This window comes from Gymnoscopelus microlampas (assembly GCF_963454915.1).
Source record: "Gymnoscopelus microlampas genome assembly, chromosome: 17".
Taxonomy (NCBI): domain Eukaryota; kingdom Metazoa; phylum Chordata; class Actinopteri; order Myctophiformes; family Myctophidae; genus Gymnoscopelus; species Gymnoscopelus microlampas.
Genome location: NC_139954.1, coordinates 23,049,717 through 23,069,126, shown reverse-complemented (window position 1 = coordinate 23,069,126; position 19,410 = coordinate 23,049,717). Strand labels below are relative to the sequence as shown.

Below are 19,410 nucleotides of genomic sequence, written 5' to 3'. Positions count from 1 at the left end.
CGTTTTACAGAGAAGAAAATAAAAACCTCTTAAAAGGTCTTTAAAAATAGCGCGCGCGCGCGCACACACACACACACACACACACACACACACACACACACACACACACACGCTCGGGGCTACCTTCCCTACCTTGTAGAACTGTAAGGAAACATGATTTCTTTATGACAGCTTATAGGAGATTAAAGACACTCAGAAATGAGTGGATAGAAAAAAGGCATGTTGAGGTTTATTGAAGAACTTGTCATGATTTGTGTAGGCCCCATGTCAACAGAAAACACTCAATTTACATTGTCATGAGAGACATAAAAATACTATTTAAAAGGGACAGCATTGAAAAAGCACCAGAAGAAAAATTAAGCGGTAGAAACCCAAGCAGAAAGATGTGCCTTATAAACAAAATTAACACCACCGTCATGTTCTTATATCTGCTGGCAATGGATGACAGAGACTTCCTCAAGTTTTGGCACGCACCAATAAGCTGAGAGAAGTAAATACATCTTGGTTTTGAAGGTTAAGCAAACCTGCTGATGGTCATGATTGTCCTTTTGATACACTGAAGTATTTATTGGCAGTATCTGATATTATTTCAAAGTAAGCAGGTTTTTGAAAATACTAAAAAGAACAGTGGTTGCACACGAATGATTTTGTCAAAGCAATTGTTGACTTTCAACAAGTCCAAAGATAAGCAGGGGTTTGCTTTACTCTGCACTGATAAAAAGGTTATTGCATTGTATTCAACAGTAACAGACAGAAGCCTTTGTGACACTCACAAATTGAGAAGAAAGCATCACATCTTTAGTTCCATAACAAAATGTGATGATGCATACTGCTCCACAAATACTGTAATAATGCAAAACATATAGAGCATGAGCAAAAATAAAAGTGTAGAATTGCATCCTACGCAGCCTTCAGTAACCTTTATAATGGGCATTCCAGATATGTATCCACTTAAGGACAAACTGCAAAGAAATCCTACCCTTCACTGTGGTTTCTAAAAAGGTTGGTGCAAACCTTTAGAACGTCATCTCAATTATCGCAGAAACATTTCCCAGATGGAGATAATGTCAAGTTGTTTTTTTATCAATTTAAAAAAATGTCTGGATTAGTTTCAGTATTTCAACAAATCTACAAGTGGGCTAATGTAAATCAGGTGAGAAAACAGCAATACCGGCTCTCAAATAGCTAATTAACACTGCTAATCAGAAGGTCAATTCCCAGGAATACATCCACTTATCTTTCTGTTTTATTAACTTCCTCAATTTGTTATCGTATTTAAATGTCCATTTATAATGTGATATATTTGTGTGTTAATGCTTAATGTTTTGTGTAAAGAATTTTTAATTGCCTTGTTGTTGAAATGTCCTATACAAATAAACTTGCCTGGCCTACGTTTGAAAAAAACAAACAAAAAAAGGGTGGGGCACACTGGTAGCTGACTGCATAGGGTGTCAACCACATTATGGCAACATAACCTGTTTGATTTCCACCTCAGCTTCCTGTCACTCCTTATTTTACAAGAAATTTATATTTTCTTATCTTATTTTTACAGTGAAGAGCTTACAATTGATTCATACAAAGTGACATTAATGGCAGGAAGATTTGATGGACACTGGACAGCCATGAAACAATCCACTATTTTTAAAGAGACATTGACTTGGACAACAGGCGGTTTGGATGAAAATGGAGCTGAGTCTGAGCGTATTTCTTGCTTAAATCAGAATCACTGGAGATGATGAGTCAGACGCAGAGGTGGGATGAAACGAACTGAGTGGAGAGAGTGCCAAAGACACTCATGGAACATATTTGAACTCTGTGTCCATTGGGGTGTAATGTATGTTATATCAAGTAGGCCTATAGTGTCAGACGCATCTGAGTGTCTCAGACTCAGATGAGACAGTGAGAGGAACAACTTCACATTTGTGTTCTTCACATTTCCTGTTTGGCTTTTCTTCTCTGTCTCAATCACTCTGCACTGACACGCACGCACATATGTGCGCACGCGCACACACACACACACGACAGCCCATGTGACCAACTGCAACGTAACCACATGCAGTGGTTGCCTGCTAGACTTGAGCAAGACAACATCATCATTAACCTCACAGAGAAATGCTGTCTGCTGATAGGCACCCCCCCCCACACACAGGAAGGATAGGAGTAAAGGATGATGATAGTGATCAATCAAATCTAGATCTAAAATAATATATTAGAAAATTGCCTTACATAATGAAGGCTATCAGGTCAGCGGACATTTGAGGCATAGCGTTTATATTCAGATCCTTTCTTATTCTGTTCTTTTAATGCTTTTGCAGAGCTTGATGACATCTGAACAAGCAGCTGCCATAAGCGTCTGATTGTAGCCAAGACGACGAGGCGACACCTCGGTCAGTCACACAGGAAACTGAGAAGGCAGACAACCTCACATCCTGCCTGGGCTTTGGGGCGAAGCACTTCCTCCTGAGAATCAGCAGAAAGGAGTGCTAAGTATTTGGTTCTCTCACGCGTAAGCGTGCAGCTAGAAGAAGTCCCTTTACTGACAGAGGTGCCCCCCCCACACACACACACACACACATACACACACACACACACACACACACACACACACACACACACACACACACACACTGAAGAGTCTATGGCAGACGTGTGCCCAAGATGTTGCTATCCCAAGCAACATGAGGCAGTTGCAAAACTCTTTGGAGGGATCTTACATTCACATAATTTTCAAGTGTAAAAAACATGGTGATTAGAAGGCAGGGTGATCAACCTGTTGCATTGTCAATCGCATACACAGTCATAGGGAGTTCACAGACAATGGGGTATCTTTCGACTCCCAATATTATAGGCCTAACAGTTGCCCTTGAGCCAGAAGGATTGTGTGCCAACAGGCCACTTCTGTAGTGCTACAGAACAGGGGAAAAGTGATTGTGAAAAAGTAAAGGCAGTGCATATGAAAGGCTGGAGGAGGAGACGCATTTCTCACTTTCAGCAGAACCAGCAAACAGCCCAGTGATTACTCACAAAGATGAATAGCGATGCTGGGTATCTCAGTCTTTACCTTGTAACTGGCAGTGAAACGGATGAGACTGAGAGAACGGGGGAGGGAGGGGCTTTGGTTCACTAACAGCACCGTCTAGGGCTCATATAATTGAAGCAGTACTCCCACCACAGTCAGAGTATTGTCTGCTGACTAATAGCATACAGATATTTGCTGTACACTTTGCCTGTCTAAAGGCCCAGACATCACACATTAATGAGAACCTTCCTGTCCTTTTTGTGCAGCAATAACAATGAAATAGACGTTGGGGCCTCACTGGCCTGCTTCAGAATTTCTCAGTTATTCAACCAATATTGGTTTGTTCGGTAATGTTACAGTCACTGTCTGTATGTCCATCTGCCTGTCTGTGTGTTACCCCAGCAGCAGGCAGCCATCAGGGCTTCTTGGTGGCAGGTTTGGCTTTTCCGTTGGGCCCCGTTTTAATCTGGGTCATCTCCACATCTGCCAGGGCATCAGGAGGAAGGCAAGAACGCATACGCTCAATGGTCTTCTGGTAATTTGCCCTCTCCTGCTCCAGAGAGCGGATCATGTGCTTCATTTTGCTCTCCCGAGACAGGAAGCTCTCCACGTTTGTCTCCAACGTCTGGATCTTCTGCCGTGCCGCCTGAAGGACAAGGACACTTTAGCTCATTAAATGTAGGGGGAGGTGCTGGTACACAGCCAGTCTGGTGCAGGGGTGTGACAGGAAGTGAGGGAGCTATAAGGTATGTGGACACTTACTTATCAAGCACACCACCAGCATGTCTGATTCAGGCTCAAATGTCTTGGAAATCAAAGCAATCAGGTGTACTTTAGTTGCAATTGACTTTGTGTTGTTGTGAGCCACTTTTTATATAGTTCCTGTCGGGTAGAAACTTTCTCCATAGTTTTTTTTAATAAATTAATTAATTCCATATTGTATATTCTGTCGTATGACAATATCGCTCAAAAGTGGTGAACATAGCCAATCTACAAGCTTGGCGCGATGTGGCACGTTTCGTTTTAAATATTTGAATATTTTTGCCTGTAATAACATGCATTTAAATTGGATACGTTTGTCTGTGGTTCTATAAATATTTAACAAATCGTAGTAAATAGCAGCATTATTGTGACAAAATAATAACTACATTGGATCCATTGGAACACTTTTTTCCATGTCCTGAAAAGTAACAGTTTGGGACATACAAGGTTTCCGCCCAACAGTGACGATATGTTGTAGCAATAGCAACGAACCAACAGGATCAGTCCGAGTCCTTAGCAAGGTTTCGCTTTGTGAGTTAACAGAGGCAGACCAGGATTGTCTATTCTCCCCTGTTATCATTAGGCGCTTCGCTGCCTTATCTGATCTGGATCAATGATAAGGCCCTCAGTTGTGACTGTCACTGTCCTACTGTATAGATTCATCTATTATTACTGAGCCAAATGGAAGAAACATTTAGAAGGAAAGAAAAACAGAAGATCATTCCTTTGTTTTTCCACACGTTAAACAGTTGAACTTTAGTGCCATCTATGGGTGGTCTGAGATAGTATTGGAGGTTGTTTTGTTTTTTTGAGTGAAAGGGTTACACACAGTTTGCACACAGTATGGCAGAAGCCGCTATCCAATCAACAGAGGGAAAATTGACAGGCATTTCTATACAGACTGACAACTCAGTACTATCTAACGCGTCAATCAATGACATACTGAGTAATTCCTGCCATCTTCCTAGTTCACTGAAAGGTGACACAGACAGTAGGCAACAAAGCTGGTTCTTTAGTGAGGGAAATGGAAAATATGGTCCAGCTCTTTCTCACCTGCAATTTCTCCAGCAAGTCCATGTTCTGCTTCTTAAGCTGGACGTTGGTCTTCTCTAGCTTGTCTAGCCTCTCAGCGTCATCAGACAGAGGGCCGGCATCCACCATCTCATCCTGCAAGACGTGGTACTCCACCTCGTACGCATGCAGCTGCTTGGAAATGTCCATCTCCAATACCTGGCAACACGCAGGTCACACAGTGAGACTTCATACGCCACCAATCCTCAAGTGGTTAAGTAAGAGTTACAACAGCTTTCATCTGTGTACTCCACCCAAAGGCATCTATATGCTCATTTGCTGAATGGTGTAATTATCCACTCATTTCAATTTGGAGGAATTACACAACGAAAATGAATCATTGATATTTTTGACGCAGTAACTCTGTTGGGTGTACATAAAAACATCACAATCATGTGACAGTCTTGACATTGCCCCCCGCCATGATGCGTCATGTGCTTTTTCTTTTCTTTTCTTTTTTTGTAAAATGGATTATCGCCATAAAACAGAATGGCTCCCTATGGAACTGTTGTTTTTACAGCCAGAGCTGAATACATAGTGCAACACTGCTGTTACCCAGAGGCACTGCACTGCAATAAAGAACACTCTTGTCTTGTGCTTGGCCTTTATGGCAAAAGAACAAACACGGCTCAGAGGATATGTCTAAACAGGGTTATTTATGTTTTTATGATTTTATTTCTTATTTTTTTCAGACAGCAAATAAATTAGACGCTACCAATTTTCAGCTCGCCATCAGAGCAATGTTAGTGTTAGACACTTGGTAGAAAAGCTACATTTTGCTTCATCGTACAAACACCACATACTCAGTTCCCCACAGCTCCTTCTCACAGTACCTTGGTGATGGTCTGCTCCATTTGTGTCTGAGTGAGTGAAGGGATCGTAGTTTTTAGGTAATCCACAATGGCCTCGAAACCATCACACTGCACTATCTGCCGTTCATGGCTGCTCAGGAGGCACAGGGCCACTTTGAAGATCACCTCAGTCCCCTGGGCAAACAGGATATCTAAAGGGAAATAAAAGGACAGCAGTGAAACACAGTAAAAAGTCAAACAATGCAGTGAAATTTTAAAGACCAGGAACTCATTCAGGCCTGGCCTTCCTCCTAGGGCATACCAAAGATACGGGAGACAAAGCTGAGGGGGAACTGGGAGGAGAAGAGAGTGAGGAACCAGGGGGCGGCGTAGAGGCTGGGGCAGATCTCGTGCTCCTCCAGGTGTCTGTACAACTCCCGATGGTAGTCATGCAACAAGCGGGAGAGCTGGTACATCTGAATCTGCAATGACACGTGCACAAGCACGTCCACACACAAACACACACAAGAAACAAGATGTAGACAGACGGCGGCACAGGTCAGTACACGCAGTCAATGCAACGGAGAAACTGGATCGGCAGGGCAAACGATATCAATGTACTCATTTAGCCTTTACCTGGCCAGGGAACAAATTTAGCTGTAACAGTTTTGTCAGAGACTTGCTCAGACAGGCGCAGAGACAAAGCATTTCACAGCTATTGTGCAAATGAGTCCACACTGTAACATGTTAATGCTGTTTACAATGAAAAGGGAAGCAGAAGTTAGATCAAGTTTGAAACACACCCTTTTGTCAACACAATCTACTGTCAGTTAAGAGTAATAATACACTTTACCGTAACACGCTCGTACTGAATAATCACCAAGAGACAATGGAGAAACTCTATGAACATAGGGTTGGTCTTTAAATACCGCAAAGGTAGCACATTGCAAGAACTAGGCGGGCACTGGTTAGCTGAATGTCTACCTGATGAAGATTAAACATTACCATGCCTGCTGACGCTTCTAACCCTGTGAGGTCAGTACATAGCTGAAACTAACAGAGCAAGCAGTTCTCTGTGGTTTGTACAAGGGGTGGGGACACCCGTACACTACTAGGGCAGGCTCCTATTTGTTGTTGATAGCTAACTGAATTCCTAATCCTTCACTCTTTCAAAACACATTTTGGAAAAAAAAATGAGTGTGGTGTTCAGATTATACTTGTTTTTCAGTGGCACGCCTCCTTTAACTTCATCCTCAACATCGTTTGGTTTAAAGTGCAAAACCTGCCTGAATTCAGTTTGATTCCCTGTAAGTGAGGGTCACCCACTAAGGAAATGTAGGCATGTTTTATAACTACAATTCTAAATAGCTTGAAAGTTTAAATAGCTTCCACATTTTTTATAGCAAACTTTACTACTGAATTTTCAGGATGCTCTTGCTAAAGTTCCAAAATTAAGCTTAAATAATCACGGAGGTTGGTTAATTAGTTACGCTTGTTAATCTAGGCCTGAATTACAGTGCAATCCATTCATCCATGTACCTGTAGAGAGACCATGTCTGGTCTGTACTGGCGTCTGAATCCCAGGTCATACATCAGGAACTTGAGCATGTCAAAGGCATGCTCCTCACTCATGTGGAGCAGCAGCACACCAGCCACAAAGCTGATACCTTGGCAGTAGCCCACCTGTGCAATACAAAACAATGATTCATCTATGAGTCAGTGATGTGGCTGGACCACATCCTAGAGTGAAGATCTATCTATAATGGCCGATGGCCTAGTCTAGTGGTTAAAGGGCAAGACCACTTTGGTAGAGGTTTGGGTTGTGTATTTACCTTGCCATGGTGTAACTCCAAAGGTAGATAAGAAATCAAAAATAATTGCTCCATTTATTAGAAATTCAGAATTCAGAATATGCTCCTCATTGACTTGTACGGTAAAACAGCTCTCAAAGTCACTCTATAAGCACATAAACGAACACAAACCAAGTTGATTCAGACAATATAGAACATCATCAAACCCAGTACTGTTTATTTTTTTTATAAAAATGTTAACTTCCTCCTGATTTTACTATTTGAAGATCCGGATCCGCGGATCCAGTCCGGGTTTTCTTCTTAATAAAAATAGCAAAATCAACAGGACGGTAACATTTTTTTGTTTGCGTTTGTTCAAGTGCTAAAAGAGTGACTTTGGGAGCTGTTTTACCATACAATGTAAGTCAATGAGGAGCATATTTTGAACTATCAATTTCTAATCACTGGATCAATTATTTTTGATTTCTAGTCCACTTTGGAGTTACATCATGGCAAGGTACAACACAAACAAAACCTCTACTAACCTCTACTTGCCCTTTAAGGTGCATACCACATATAGGCTCTAAAGCAGCCTGACAGCGAGTCATGGGTTCTATTCCCGAGCCCGACGACCTTTGTTGCGTGTGACTCCCTGTCTCTCTCTCTCTCCCTGTTTACATCCATGTCAACTGTACTATCGAAATAAAGGCAAAAAAGCAACAAACAAAAAAATCCAAAACGAATGTTTGTCAAGTGAAATGTCGATTTATCCTGGTTAGTGTTAGCTTTTTCTCAAATTCCCTAACCCACCAGGGTTTGCAATCACCAAGTAGAATGTATAATCTGCAATAAAATGTAGATTACATTTAACTAAAGTTACTGATAGTTGACGATTTTCCGGCCTTGTGGGGCGCTATAAACTTTGCCCATTGACTCTCATTATAAGTTGTACATAATGCGATTAATTAACTCCTCTTCAATACAAGAGATAGGAGCTTGAGCTCTGAATGCTGGTCACTTACACACTACCAACCACTGGATGGCAGCAGAGGGGTCTTCAGACATCCCACCTCAACTCATGCATAGCTTTGAATAATCAAAAATGCGCCGGAAATCCCACAATTCTCTGACATACCAACCCACCATTTAACTGCACACAACTTCCTCCAACAGCTTGACGTGTCCATACAGTATGTAACCACATGGAAAATCCCCCCCCTGGCCAAGAGACATATGAGGCTTCTGGGCCACAGACAGGGCTACTCTACAACACATAGGCCACATGACTACTCTCTAGTGAGTGACTACCTCTGTGTCCAGCAGAGAGTAGGCTTTCAGGAGGTTGTAGAGGGACAGCTGCCCTGCTCCCAGCTGAGCTGAGAAATACTTGTGAGCGGGGAAGGTCCGTCCTGGGGGAGAAGAGAGAAGAGAGGTCACTGTTTCACTGTTCTTCGCGACCCTGTGAGGTACTGCAGGGTGATGCACTTTTCCATCAGTTGTTGCAAGTTCAAAAATAAATGACTGTTTCATATAATGTTTTGAAGTGTACAGTATACTTATCTATATGGTTGTATGCATGGTTCCTACTTTGTACATGAATCAAATCATCATTCCTGAATTAACTGATTAGAGTGGGCCTGTTCTAATTGGATTGTTATTCCCTTCAAAAATAACTGCAATGACAAGCGAACAAGTGAGGCAGGGTGTTACAAAACAAATGTCCATTTCCAGAACTCTTGGCATATGCAGCATTCTCTAATTGATTTACACATCTGGAAAACTTTTGTTCTCAGGTTTGTTGTGTGCTGTGCAGTGTGCACACCTAGGTCCACCAGAATGGAGTGTTGCTGCGCACACAGCTGTTTCAGCAAGTCCTGGTAGGGGGTGTCTGGGGCTTGCTGGCGCAGGGGCAGACGGTGGCGCAGCCGGTGCTGGTGGGAGAGAAGAAGCCACACCTCCCCACGCCTGCTCTTAGGAACACCTGGAGACACAGACAGGGAACAGGTGTGTTCCTGGAATGCATTTGCCACGTATATGACCCCCTGCGCAAAGAAACATGCACACACATGTACTGCACGTGTGCGTTCACTCTCTAGCCCCCTCACATGCACACACACACAAACAGCTCTCTCACCCTGGCAGATTGCATTATGCATCTCCTCCTTGTCCTGTGGGACTGTGGTTCTGCCGGGAGCAGTCAGTTTCCTTTCCCATAATGCCTGGACATCGGCGGAGCACTGGCCTACTTCTTCATAGTCCAGCTTCATCTTACGGACGTGCAGTTCGTCTCGGCTCGCTAGTGCAAGGTCAGCAAATGGAGGAAGGGCAGACAAAATACATGTTTTAATTCTACGTGGTTTTCTGTGTTCATGTGGTGGAACTGCAGTAAGCACTTATAAATATAATGTTGTGATATGTCTTATGTGTAAAGTCATAAGTCTGGAGAACAGTTTCAGTTTGGCTACGATCAGCAGACCAGTTCATAATGGCTCAATGAGGAGGTATGCCAGTAAATCAACACAGGAGGGTAACAGGAGGTAAAACGGTACAAAGACACAAAATGCACTCTTGGTTGTGGGTTTGTGAAATGGAAGGTGACTGATTAAAAGAGAGGTCAGACTGCAGAGCAAGGAAGTCACCGTGGAGACAGCTCTTCTCACCCTGCAAGAACCAGTTCCCATGGTAACCCACATGGACACAAGCAACAAAGCCACATTCATCTCACACCATTTCAAAGTTATGACGTGGGAGGCTGGGGGGTTGGTTGTCAAAATCAAGATAGAGGAGAGAGGTTCACAGAATGAGAGACACGCCGACAATAGAGTATGATTGACCCTGAACATGCAAACACAAAGGGTTGATAGGAATATGAGAAACCTACATAATTTCACCAGCACCAATAAATAACTACATGCAAAACATCACCCTTGACCCAAGGGAGTATCTTTCATATTACTTACCTTCTATTCAAAAGGGTTATTCAGTTAGGTCCTCAGACCAGCATTGGTATCATAGCAAACAAACAAAGGGAGAGTTGTGTTGGTGCTAAGTGGAAAACAAAACTGCATGACAGTTGTTTACTGTGTGATGTTGGCCAACAGAGGGCGATATTTTACAAAGCTCTGTATCGTGCCTTTGTACATTGAACATAGCTGCAGAGAACAATGCAAACGCTTTACATTTTAAATGAAACGGAATCAGTTCTGTGCACTTTAAAACCAACTGAGCATGTTTATGCCGGTGTGTATCTACTCGTGTGTGCATGCGCACATGTTCGGCCGATCCAAACATTCCTATCTAAATTTAGCCCCACTCCAGAATCCCAACAGGAGAAGGCAACGTTTGACTCGTCCCAAAATAAACAGTGGGCTCAAATGACTCTTTAACGGGTAGCTAGCACTGGGCTTTCTATTGCTCTATCTCCTCGGAAAGCAGGCTACACATAAGAATAAAAAGGCCTCTAGTGTTACAGCATGTGTGTGGTGAAGAGTGACTGTGCAAATGTAGGTTCATCATCATGATGGAAGGCGATAAGGAACAGGGACGGTGGCAGGAATGGTTGCTGGAGCATTTCCATTTCAACAACTATTCTAAATGAAGGACAAGAAAATTCAAGAATTCATAACAATGGCAGCCAGTGTGTGCGGTGGATGTTTTCCATTTAAAAGTGCCCCTGTGACATAAATTATAAATACCTACAACACTTTACATAGTATTTACAGTTATCATGAAAGGCCACTGAATGATCTAATGCAATAAAGAACATAGCATTCTTTATATGTGAGATTCATGTGACCGGAGAGCTGCTAAATTCAAGGACAATCATCAATAAGTCATGTGACCTGTGCCCAACTGTACTGTAACTCACCCTCCAGTCTCTGGTTCTCTTTCTCCATGCGAAGCAGCAGGATCTGCTGGTGAATGGCAGTCTTCCATAGGGCCCGGTAGTCAGGCCCGGTCCGTTTGGGCTTCTCCCCAGTCATGTGGACACCTGAGGGCTGGAGGAGCCTGCCTAGGGGGTCATGGCTCTGGTCCAAGGCACGAGGCGAGAGTGGCAACAGCTCTCTGCCGTCACAGTGGTCTATAACAATAATGTCCAAATTACATCGGTAGACAGTACCTGATAGTTACTATATAAAAGTGCAACGTGCAAAAATGTACATTTGGATTTGGTATATCAAGGTCTGTGGTTATATTGGTGTGGGACTTGGCAGGGAGCCATCAAATGTTTTATCTATTTACACACATACATAAGTCACACTAATTCACGACAATTAATTACACTGAATCTTTGAAAAGGTAAAATAAAAATGCATTGGTAAAACTTTCTCAATGGACTTTCTCAATGGACTTTCCTGATATCTGACACTAATCTCCCAGCTGGTATTCTTCTGCAGTACATTTTAAAGATGTCATAGTATTAGAAGAAATACAATGTGCTTTAGGCGAAAACAAGCAGACATATATCAGCGATAACTAAATACATATCATATTGTGTAGATATGGCTGAGATTTTCACAATAAGTCATTTTTTCCGACAGCCCTTTGCGCTTTGTACTACTTCCTATATGCCTGTGGATTATTTAGTACCTGTTCTTTGTGTATCATGTTGTGCCTTGGGTAAATGTCAGTAGTGATTGTGTTACAGCAGGCCCTATGCTTGTCTAGAGTCACACCTGGGTGCTGCATGGAGGGCTTGTTCATGGGCGAGGCGACCCTCAAGAAGATCTTCTGCCTCCAGGAGACCCTGCGTGGGGTCAGTGGAGGAAGCCCTCCACTCAAAGAGTCGGTGCTGCAGCCCGATGATGTCCTCTTTCTGCCTTCCCCATTACTGAGAGACAAGAGAGCCCAGTCACTGACCATCAACACCCAATAAAAGTGTCATCTTACACTAGACTCTTTTAGCACCCTTTTAGAAGGCATACATTCAGGTGTGCATGTGTGTGTGTACACACACACACACACACACACACACACACACACACACACACACACACACACACACACACACACACACACACACACACACACACACACACACACACACACACACACACACACACACACACACACACACACACACACACACACGCACACATACATACACACACACACACACACTGACAGCACAGATGAAACCTTATACAGGTTTATCATCAACAACCTGAGTGAATGAGAAACAGTGAAGAATATTAACACCACTGCTGACAAAATGCTGGCAAAAAGGCCCACACATCATGTGACAGCATTACTCGTATTAATAAAGCACACGGGCTAGTGTTGCAGCACACATTAGTATATCACAGAACAACAATCAGACAGACAGCCAAGGGTGCGGTGCGTCATGCATGAAAGTCTGTTCATTTCCTGGAAAAGAGGTGGGTTTTGTGGGGAGAGTGAAGAGAGCATTGATAAAGAGCAGCTGGATCTGGTCATAAAGTCACTTTAACGTCAAATTTAACACGTCAACTCATATATGTCCACACACAAGATGCAAGAGCTGATGAGTGTCAACACTGAAATGTCAAAGACACAAAAAGAGACTGCTGTGCTGTACAATGATTTGAAAGATCCTTTAACTTTAAATTAAAGGATTCTGCATGTTTCTGCATGCCCATCCACTTTTCAACACTGACGAGATTAAATGTAAATCCTTAATCCAAAGATCATCATGACAGGTCAGCACTGTTATGATCTGATCATGTGGATGATGAATAACAGGAAGTGATGTAAAAAAACAAGAATGACAAGTCATAATAAAGCCGCATGCGGCAGGCTTTTTTGGCCCCAATCTTGTCAACAACACAACATTTAACTATAAAGAAATGAAGATGACAAAAGACAGCTAAAGGTTGTCAGGTGATGGACAATTAACACGTTGCAGAATGAATGAAAGATGCAATCAGAGTGATGCACAGCGAGCCACACAATATAGGCAAAATAATAATAGTATTCAAATAGTAGCTTTAAGGCTACTAATCATTTATAGAGTTCTCAACGGGCCTGAAAATGAAGGCTCGGCCCTAACTGGGCCCGACTGGGCCGGCCCGGGGCTCGGCCCGAACCCGACTATTGCCATCATGTTAGGCCCAAAACCCGAAAAAAAAGAAAAGAAGATTTTCGATTTTTTGTTTTATTTAATATTTTTAATATTATTATTCTGTTCTGAATATATATTTATCTATTATGAAGATGGCGCTGACGGCAGCGGACATTAACTTACACTGTGCTTACACTGTGCTGATTTAAATGAAGTTAAATCCTTATCTTGCTCACGCACCTCTGTGCAATGAGATGCATCGTCTGCATTTCTCTGCCTCTCTCGACCGAGTCTTTGTCTCCCCCCTCCCCCCCCCCCCCTGACTGTTTGAGACCGACTCGAGACTGTTGTTAACCTATTAGCTTAAGTTTACACGCGTTGGGTGAACACTTTTATAATACTGAACTAAACGCGGGTGGATTACATTGTATTGTGAAAATCAGAAAGCACCGTTTCTGCCACTTGTGTAACTTAACACAACACGACGGCATAGAGCACGCCGGTCAGTTATCGTAACTCACAAAAACACATTGAACAGCCTGTTATACCTTCAAATTAAAACCATCTGAAAACGACACATGTGTAGTGTACTGCGTGTATGCACGTTCTCGCGCGTGGCTTGCTATATATGGAAAACTCGCTCCTGCGTTCTTCAATTGATTTCTGAACGAACCTGACCACTGAATGTACACTATTGTTGAAGGCTGGTGTACTGTAGACCGAAATTGCCGTGGGTTTTTGTATTAAAAGGGCCCTTGATATGGATGCATCATGCGGTAGGCAGTAGCCCTGAAACATGAATGTGAACCATGGCTACATATGCGGCAAGGGATTACAAGAACGCTCGTGCCCAAACACACTCGCCCGGGTCTAATCCGGCGGCCTCTGTGCGCGAAATGAATGGGGGTGAGTGTGTTTTGGGGCGAGTGTTCTGTTTACCTTGCCCAGAATCGCTTTTTTTTTACTCTCTCTCACATGGTTAATACATTTGATTTTGGGATGTACAATACATGAAAATTACGGGATTAATAACGCAACTTGCGTCGAGAACTAATGGAGAGTGGACATTACCGCGTTTGGCTAAAAACAGTTAGTAACATCATACAAGCATACAAGCTAACTATTAGCCAAATTCGGCTAGCGCTCAGACGAATCCACTGAGAGAGGCGTGTCTAGTCCCATAGCTTGGGAGGACGAGGGCGCCCATTGGCTTAAACGACAGCCAATCACGCAAAAAAAGTGTTGCAAACATGAATACATGTCGGAAATCTGTTGGGTCAGAGTCAGACTGAATATAGAGCCGCTATGCTTTTCAGCATGCGGCTAAAAAAGAAGCCAGGGTCATTGGTGTGATGTGGCTGTCCTGTAGAATTGACACCAATCCGTCTTTGGCTTCCCTTCCTCAACAGGAATGATCTGAATTCTTCACAGTCATTTGATACCAATCGAGGTAAAGAAAAAGTGTGGAGAAGTCACTTCAAAAGCACCACTGTGTGGGAGGCTATGTTCAGAAAGAGAGGAAAACACTGGCTACGTTTTTTCAGCTTTTAAGGTTATGGTAACCTAACCTTGGCTTTTAGACTTAACCAGGCTGAAGTGTCCTGAAATCTCTCCTCACCTCTTGCTGGTGACATTAACAATGCAAGAGCTTCTGGGATTGGACTGCCGTGAGAGAGGGAAAGCATCCCCAGGAATTGACATCCTACACTAGTCTGTAGAATGTCATTCATAATAGAAATGTTAACCTTTACTTTCCAACAACACACTGTCATTTCTTTACCATGCTAGACTGTGTGGGGCAAGTGTCAATGTACAAACACAGCCAGGAGATGGTATAACAAATTCAACCCTAATCCTTTGCCTTTTCCTTGTTAGAATGTTCACTGGATAATTACCACAGTTTAATGCCTAAGGGCAGGGTCACACATTCTCATTCGCATCAGCAATGTCAGTGTCTGGTTCAATTACATTCTGTGGGAGTAAAGGGGTGGAGCTTCCCGTTGCAGTGTGTCGAAGGCGTTGACCCGTGTCACGTAACATTCAACGTGTCTGAAGCTTGGAATTCAACATTGGTGAACTTTGATCGGGCATCAACCAATAGCAAATAAGCTTTTCAACGAGGCATATGTAATTCCAATACAGCATACAGCACTGCTCTCTGGCTGGAGTATAGGGGTTCCGGTGCGTCTAGATGCGTTGGATGCATCCACAGTGAATGCACCATAACGAGGGGAAAATCAACTACCTGTGAAAATATTTCAGTAAAACTTCAACCTGAATTTGAGATCAATACTGACAAGTAAAACACCAGTGAGGCCATAAGATGCAAAAGTGAAACCTGTCTTTAAAGCAGGGGTGGGCAAACACCAGTTTTGATATACCAGGTAATCAGATTGGGCTATTGAGGTGATCAACTGAGTTGATCAAAAACAACCATTATTAATCAGTTTTGTTTGTTGTTCAATACCTTTCTCCTCAGAGTCAGAATTTCTCTTACCTTTATTATTCCAATTAATTCATTCTTTGTTAGGTTTTATTATAAAATTATTGACTTGATGCTTGTATTATTCTATTAGCAACCTATAATAAGAGGCAAAATCAATGATGGTTTTCACTGTCTGGCACTGGGTAATGATCCTGAGCCTTGGAGAACGGCCGGACTCAACACACCAAACCAACGTTGGCGTTGATAAGTGTTGGAAAGTGTGTGTGGACGAAAATCTGTTGTTGAATATGCGGTGTGTACACTGTCAGTCGGCTTCAATGATTTAAGCATGCACATGTTCATGTGTTCCTTGTTGAAAAGACATATTTTTAGCACCTACTAGCCAACTGTCAGCTTTCAACCAACTGATCTCCCAACTTCATTCGACTTACAGTCAGTCCGTAGTAGTCTGGACAACAACGTTTAGTTTGTAGCCCTGCTTAAGTGATCTTGTGCCTGAAAAGGTTTCCCACCACTGCTTTAAAGGATTAGGAACTGCTTTAGTTAAGGGATATCAGGAAACAGTGGCTGACAGTGTTAATGATAGGTTGATATTGAAATTTTGCCATGCCTGCAAGAGAAACAGATTTGCATGCAAATTAAACACAAGCACTAGCGTTGCAATGCAACATCTCCTCCTGCTTCAGGGGAAAATAGGGAGCGGAAGTGTCCAGCGGACTGTAGAGAAAACAGCTGGAAACTCTTTTCTGTTAAGAAAAAAAGGCCACAGATAGATAAGAATAGGTTCAAAGACGTAGGGACAAGAAGATAGATGTTAAAGGTTTGACCAGACAAAACAAATATGGCTGCCACCATATGCACGGCCTTGATCACATACAGTAAACCCGCCCCAATCCCTTGGTCAATTCTCTGGCCGTTCTCAGTGGTGGGGTGGTGACTGTGCACCTCCCTCTCACCTCTTAAGACTCCCACTGTCAGTCAGGGAGCTAAGGGAGCCCAGGGAGCCCTGGTAAATGCTTTTCAGGAAAGTGGGAGCGGAGAAGGAGGAGGGGAGGCTGAAGGTGGAGTCACTCTCCGAGACGCTGCGCGTTCTCTCAGGGCTGGGAGAGCCAAACACATGAAACGGCCACAAGTCAAAGACAAACACGTTATACTAAGAAAAGCCTCGGACTCCTACAGAATGCGGCATCAAAGAGTGTGAGGAAACCTGTGCTGCTATTGTTCAAAAGGACTGTGGGGCTGACGATGGGGAGATTTCTCAGAATAGATCACATTGTATGTGATCAAATAAATATTTCACATTAAGACAAAACAGGTTGAGGAGAGGAAAATGTTAAATGTTACTATGCTTTAGGGGTAAGTGTCTTCAAAACCAAACAAACAAAGATATTTCATTATACATTTTAAATGTAAGATTCTAAGCCCCAGCAGAGATAAGAGCTGATCTGCTTCCTACAGGTTCACACTAGGAAAGGAAGTGACTTTGGGATAGGATGAAGTGATGCTGTTGCTGTTATACCTCTGCAGTAGTTCGACGTTAACAGACTGCTGCCTGCGGAGCGGGGGTTGCCTGCCTTGGCTGGCCGGTTGGCCTTCGAAGGAGATGCGTTTCTTCACAGGGGGGTGGCTGAAGGTGTGGGCCCGCCGACGGAACTGAGGGGCGTCCGGATCATCATCAGGGAAACCAGAGGGAGACCCTGGAGGGGAGTGACCCGGGGATTCTTCGTCCTGCTGAAGGTGGGAGTGATGAGGCGGTGGGTCATATTTGTAATGCTCACACCCTGGCACAGATTTTTCATTTATTTATCTACTTGCTTGGGCATTGTTAATTTGACTTTGAATAGTTTTTAGTTGAACAAAATGTATAATAATAAATTGTATAACATTTTGAATAATATGTGATCAAGAGAAAAAAAAAAAAGAAGTGCAAAATTTGTATTGAGGTGTAGAATAGCCTGGGTCTTCATCCCTAGCCTCGCGAGCCAGTCTCTGATTCAACCTGCCAATATTCCAACATACAGTATATACATACACTGTACATATACATGACATGTACAGTATACATTCAAATAAAGGTGCAAAGTTTCAATCCACATCATGCATATTAAAAATCCTAAACAAATTCCTACGTGCAAATTCATACATGTAAGCACATTGCACATTAAAGTATGCTATTTTCAACAGGTCTGCACTCACCTACTGTAGCCCAGTGCCTTCTACAACTAGACTCAGTCCAGGTTCAACACAACGCTTGTGGCCTTACTATCACAACCTCATGCCTGACTCTCTCGGGCTCCCACATCTATTGTATTCTAATCGCTGAGGTCCTGTGACTCACAGCGATACACACTATTGGCGGAGAGGCCCTTGATGGCTCAGCTCCCCACCAAAACCATCCAATCTCCTCTCTTCACACTCTGGGACACCGCCCTCCCAGAGATGGGACATGGCAGCAGCGGGCGTAATAATATTTACAACATTTCCTATATTGCGCAAGAAGCAGCCGTGCCAAAATTGATGGAATTTGTAAAACACCACTATCTTAGAACATGAGCACTACCTCAGAATGCCTTATCTCAAACACTGTGTTGACTTGTACCTAGCACTGTGCTGATCAGAGAAGACATTCCAACCGTGATTGTCTGGTTCCACTTACTCTAGGGTGCGCTAGATAAGATGATCAAGCTTAGTGCCTTTCCGTTATACTGTATTTGCATTCTGCATTGTATGAAATGAAATATGGGATAAGATAAAGAATTGCGTTAACTCTGTGTCAGGTCCTGTTTACAGGCTTCCACAAAGGAAGCAAGCATAGCCATGGCTCAGCTGACACACACAACTGGACATCCTGTCCCATGTTTCCTGCCTGCCTGCCTGCATGGAGATCTGCATCCTGAAACGAACCTCGGACTATTACTTACTAAGCTCCACCACCGTGCAAAACAACTTTCTGTCGGATTCAACCGGCGGTCACAGGGATTAGACAACGGAGGTGGAGCTGAATGGAACAATAACATTTAAAAGAATAAGAATTGTGTCTTAACATTAACACAAACCAGAAAGTAAAGATTCCCTCTGCATAGTGGGGTCTGTTTTATGTCTGTATGTTCAGTATAATTCACATAGCCTCCCTGTATCCGATCTGTAATAACCAATGGGGCCCTGGGGGAGACGCCATCACACACGCGCCTCACATTCTGCATGCCGGTGACATAACAGAGCCCACTGCCATCTAGCAAAGCCGCAAATGGCTAAACTTGACGGCTCCACAAACACACTCCCTACTGCGCTGTTTGTCTTCAGACAAGTTTACATATAAACTGTGGAGATATCTAGGGACTGACCCAACTGAAAAATATTCAACTGTGAGAGGATCACTGCTGGTAGCCACAATCAAAAGTGTCTTTTTAAGTCTGTAGCTCACGGCGGTTGTTGGCTTACCATGCCCTTTGCCGAGGACAAGTGGGATATAATACCTCCTACAGACCATG

The 19,410-nt window shown here is 43.1% G+C and overlaps 1 protein-coding gene across 3 annotated transcripts in view; it reads right to left on the bottom strand.

Annotated features, from left to right (window-relative positions):
• Window positions 1-213: 213 nt before the first annotated feature.
• Window positions 214-19,410, bottom strand: part of tbc1d4 (TBC1 domain family, member 4) — a 42,448-nt gene continuing 23,251 nt past the window's right edge. Inside the window, exons 12-23 of one of the 3 annotated variants that reach the window (XM_084084312.1) lie at window positions 17,439-17,650; window positions 16,876-17,019; window positions 12,110-12,264; window positions 11,302-11,514; window positions 9,568-9,729; window positions 9,256-9,414; window positions 8,742-8,842; window positions 7,183-7,326; window positions 5,966-6,125; window positions 5,686-5,855; window positions 4,835-5,011; window positions 214-3,665 (exon numbers count right to left, since the gene is read on the bottom strand). In XM_084084312.1, the coding sequence (XP_083940438.1) occupies window positions 3,435-3,665; window positions 4,835-5,011; window positions 5,686-5,855; window positions 5,966-6,125; window positions 7,183-7,326; window positions 8,742-8,842; window positions 9,256-9,414; window positions 9,568-9,729; window positions 11,302-11,514; window positions 12,110-12,264; window positions 16,876-17,019; window positions 17,439-17,650 (2,028 nt within the window). In that variant the 3' untranslated portion in view covers window positions 214-3,434. The remainder of the gene's footprint in view (window positions 3,666-4,834; window positions 5,012-5,685; window positions 5,856-5,965; window positions 6,126-7,182; window positions 7,327-8,741; window positions 8,843-9,255; window positions 9,415-9,567; window positions 9,730-11,301; window positions 11,515-12,109; window positions 12,265-16,875; window positions 17,020-17,438; window positions 17,651-19,410) is intronic. The other 2 variants (XM_084084313.1, XM_084084314.1) reach the window with 2 other exon arrangements.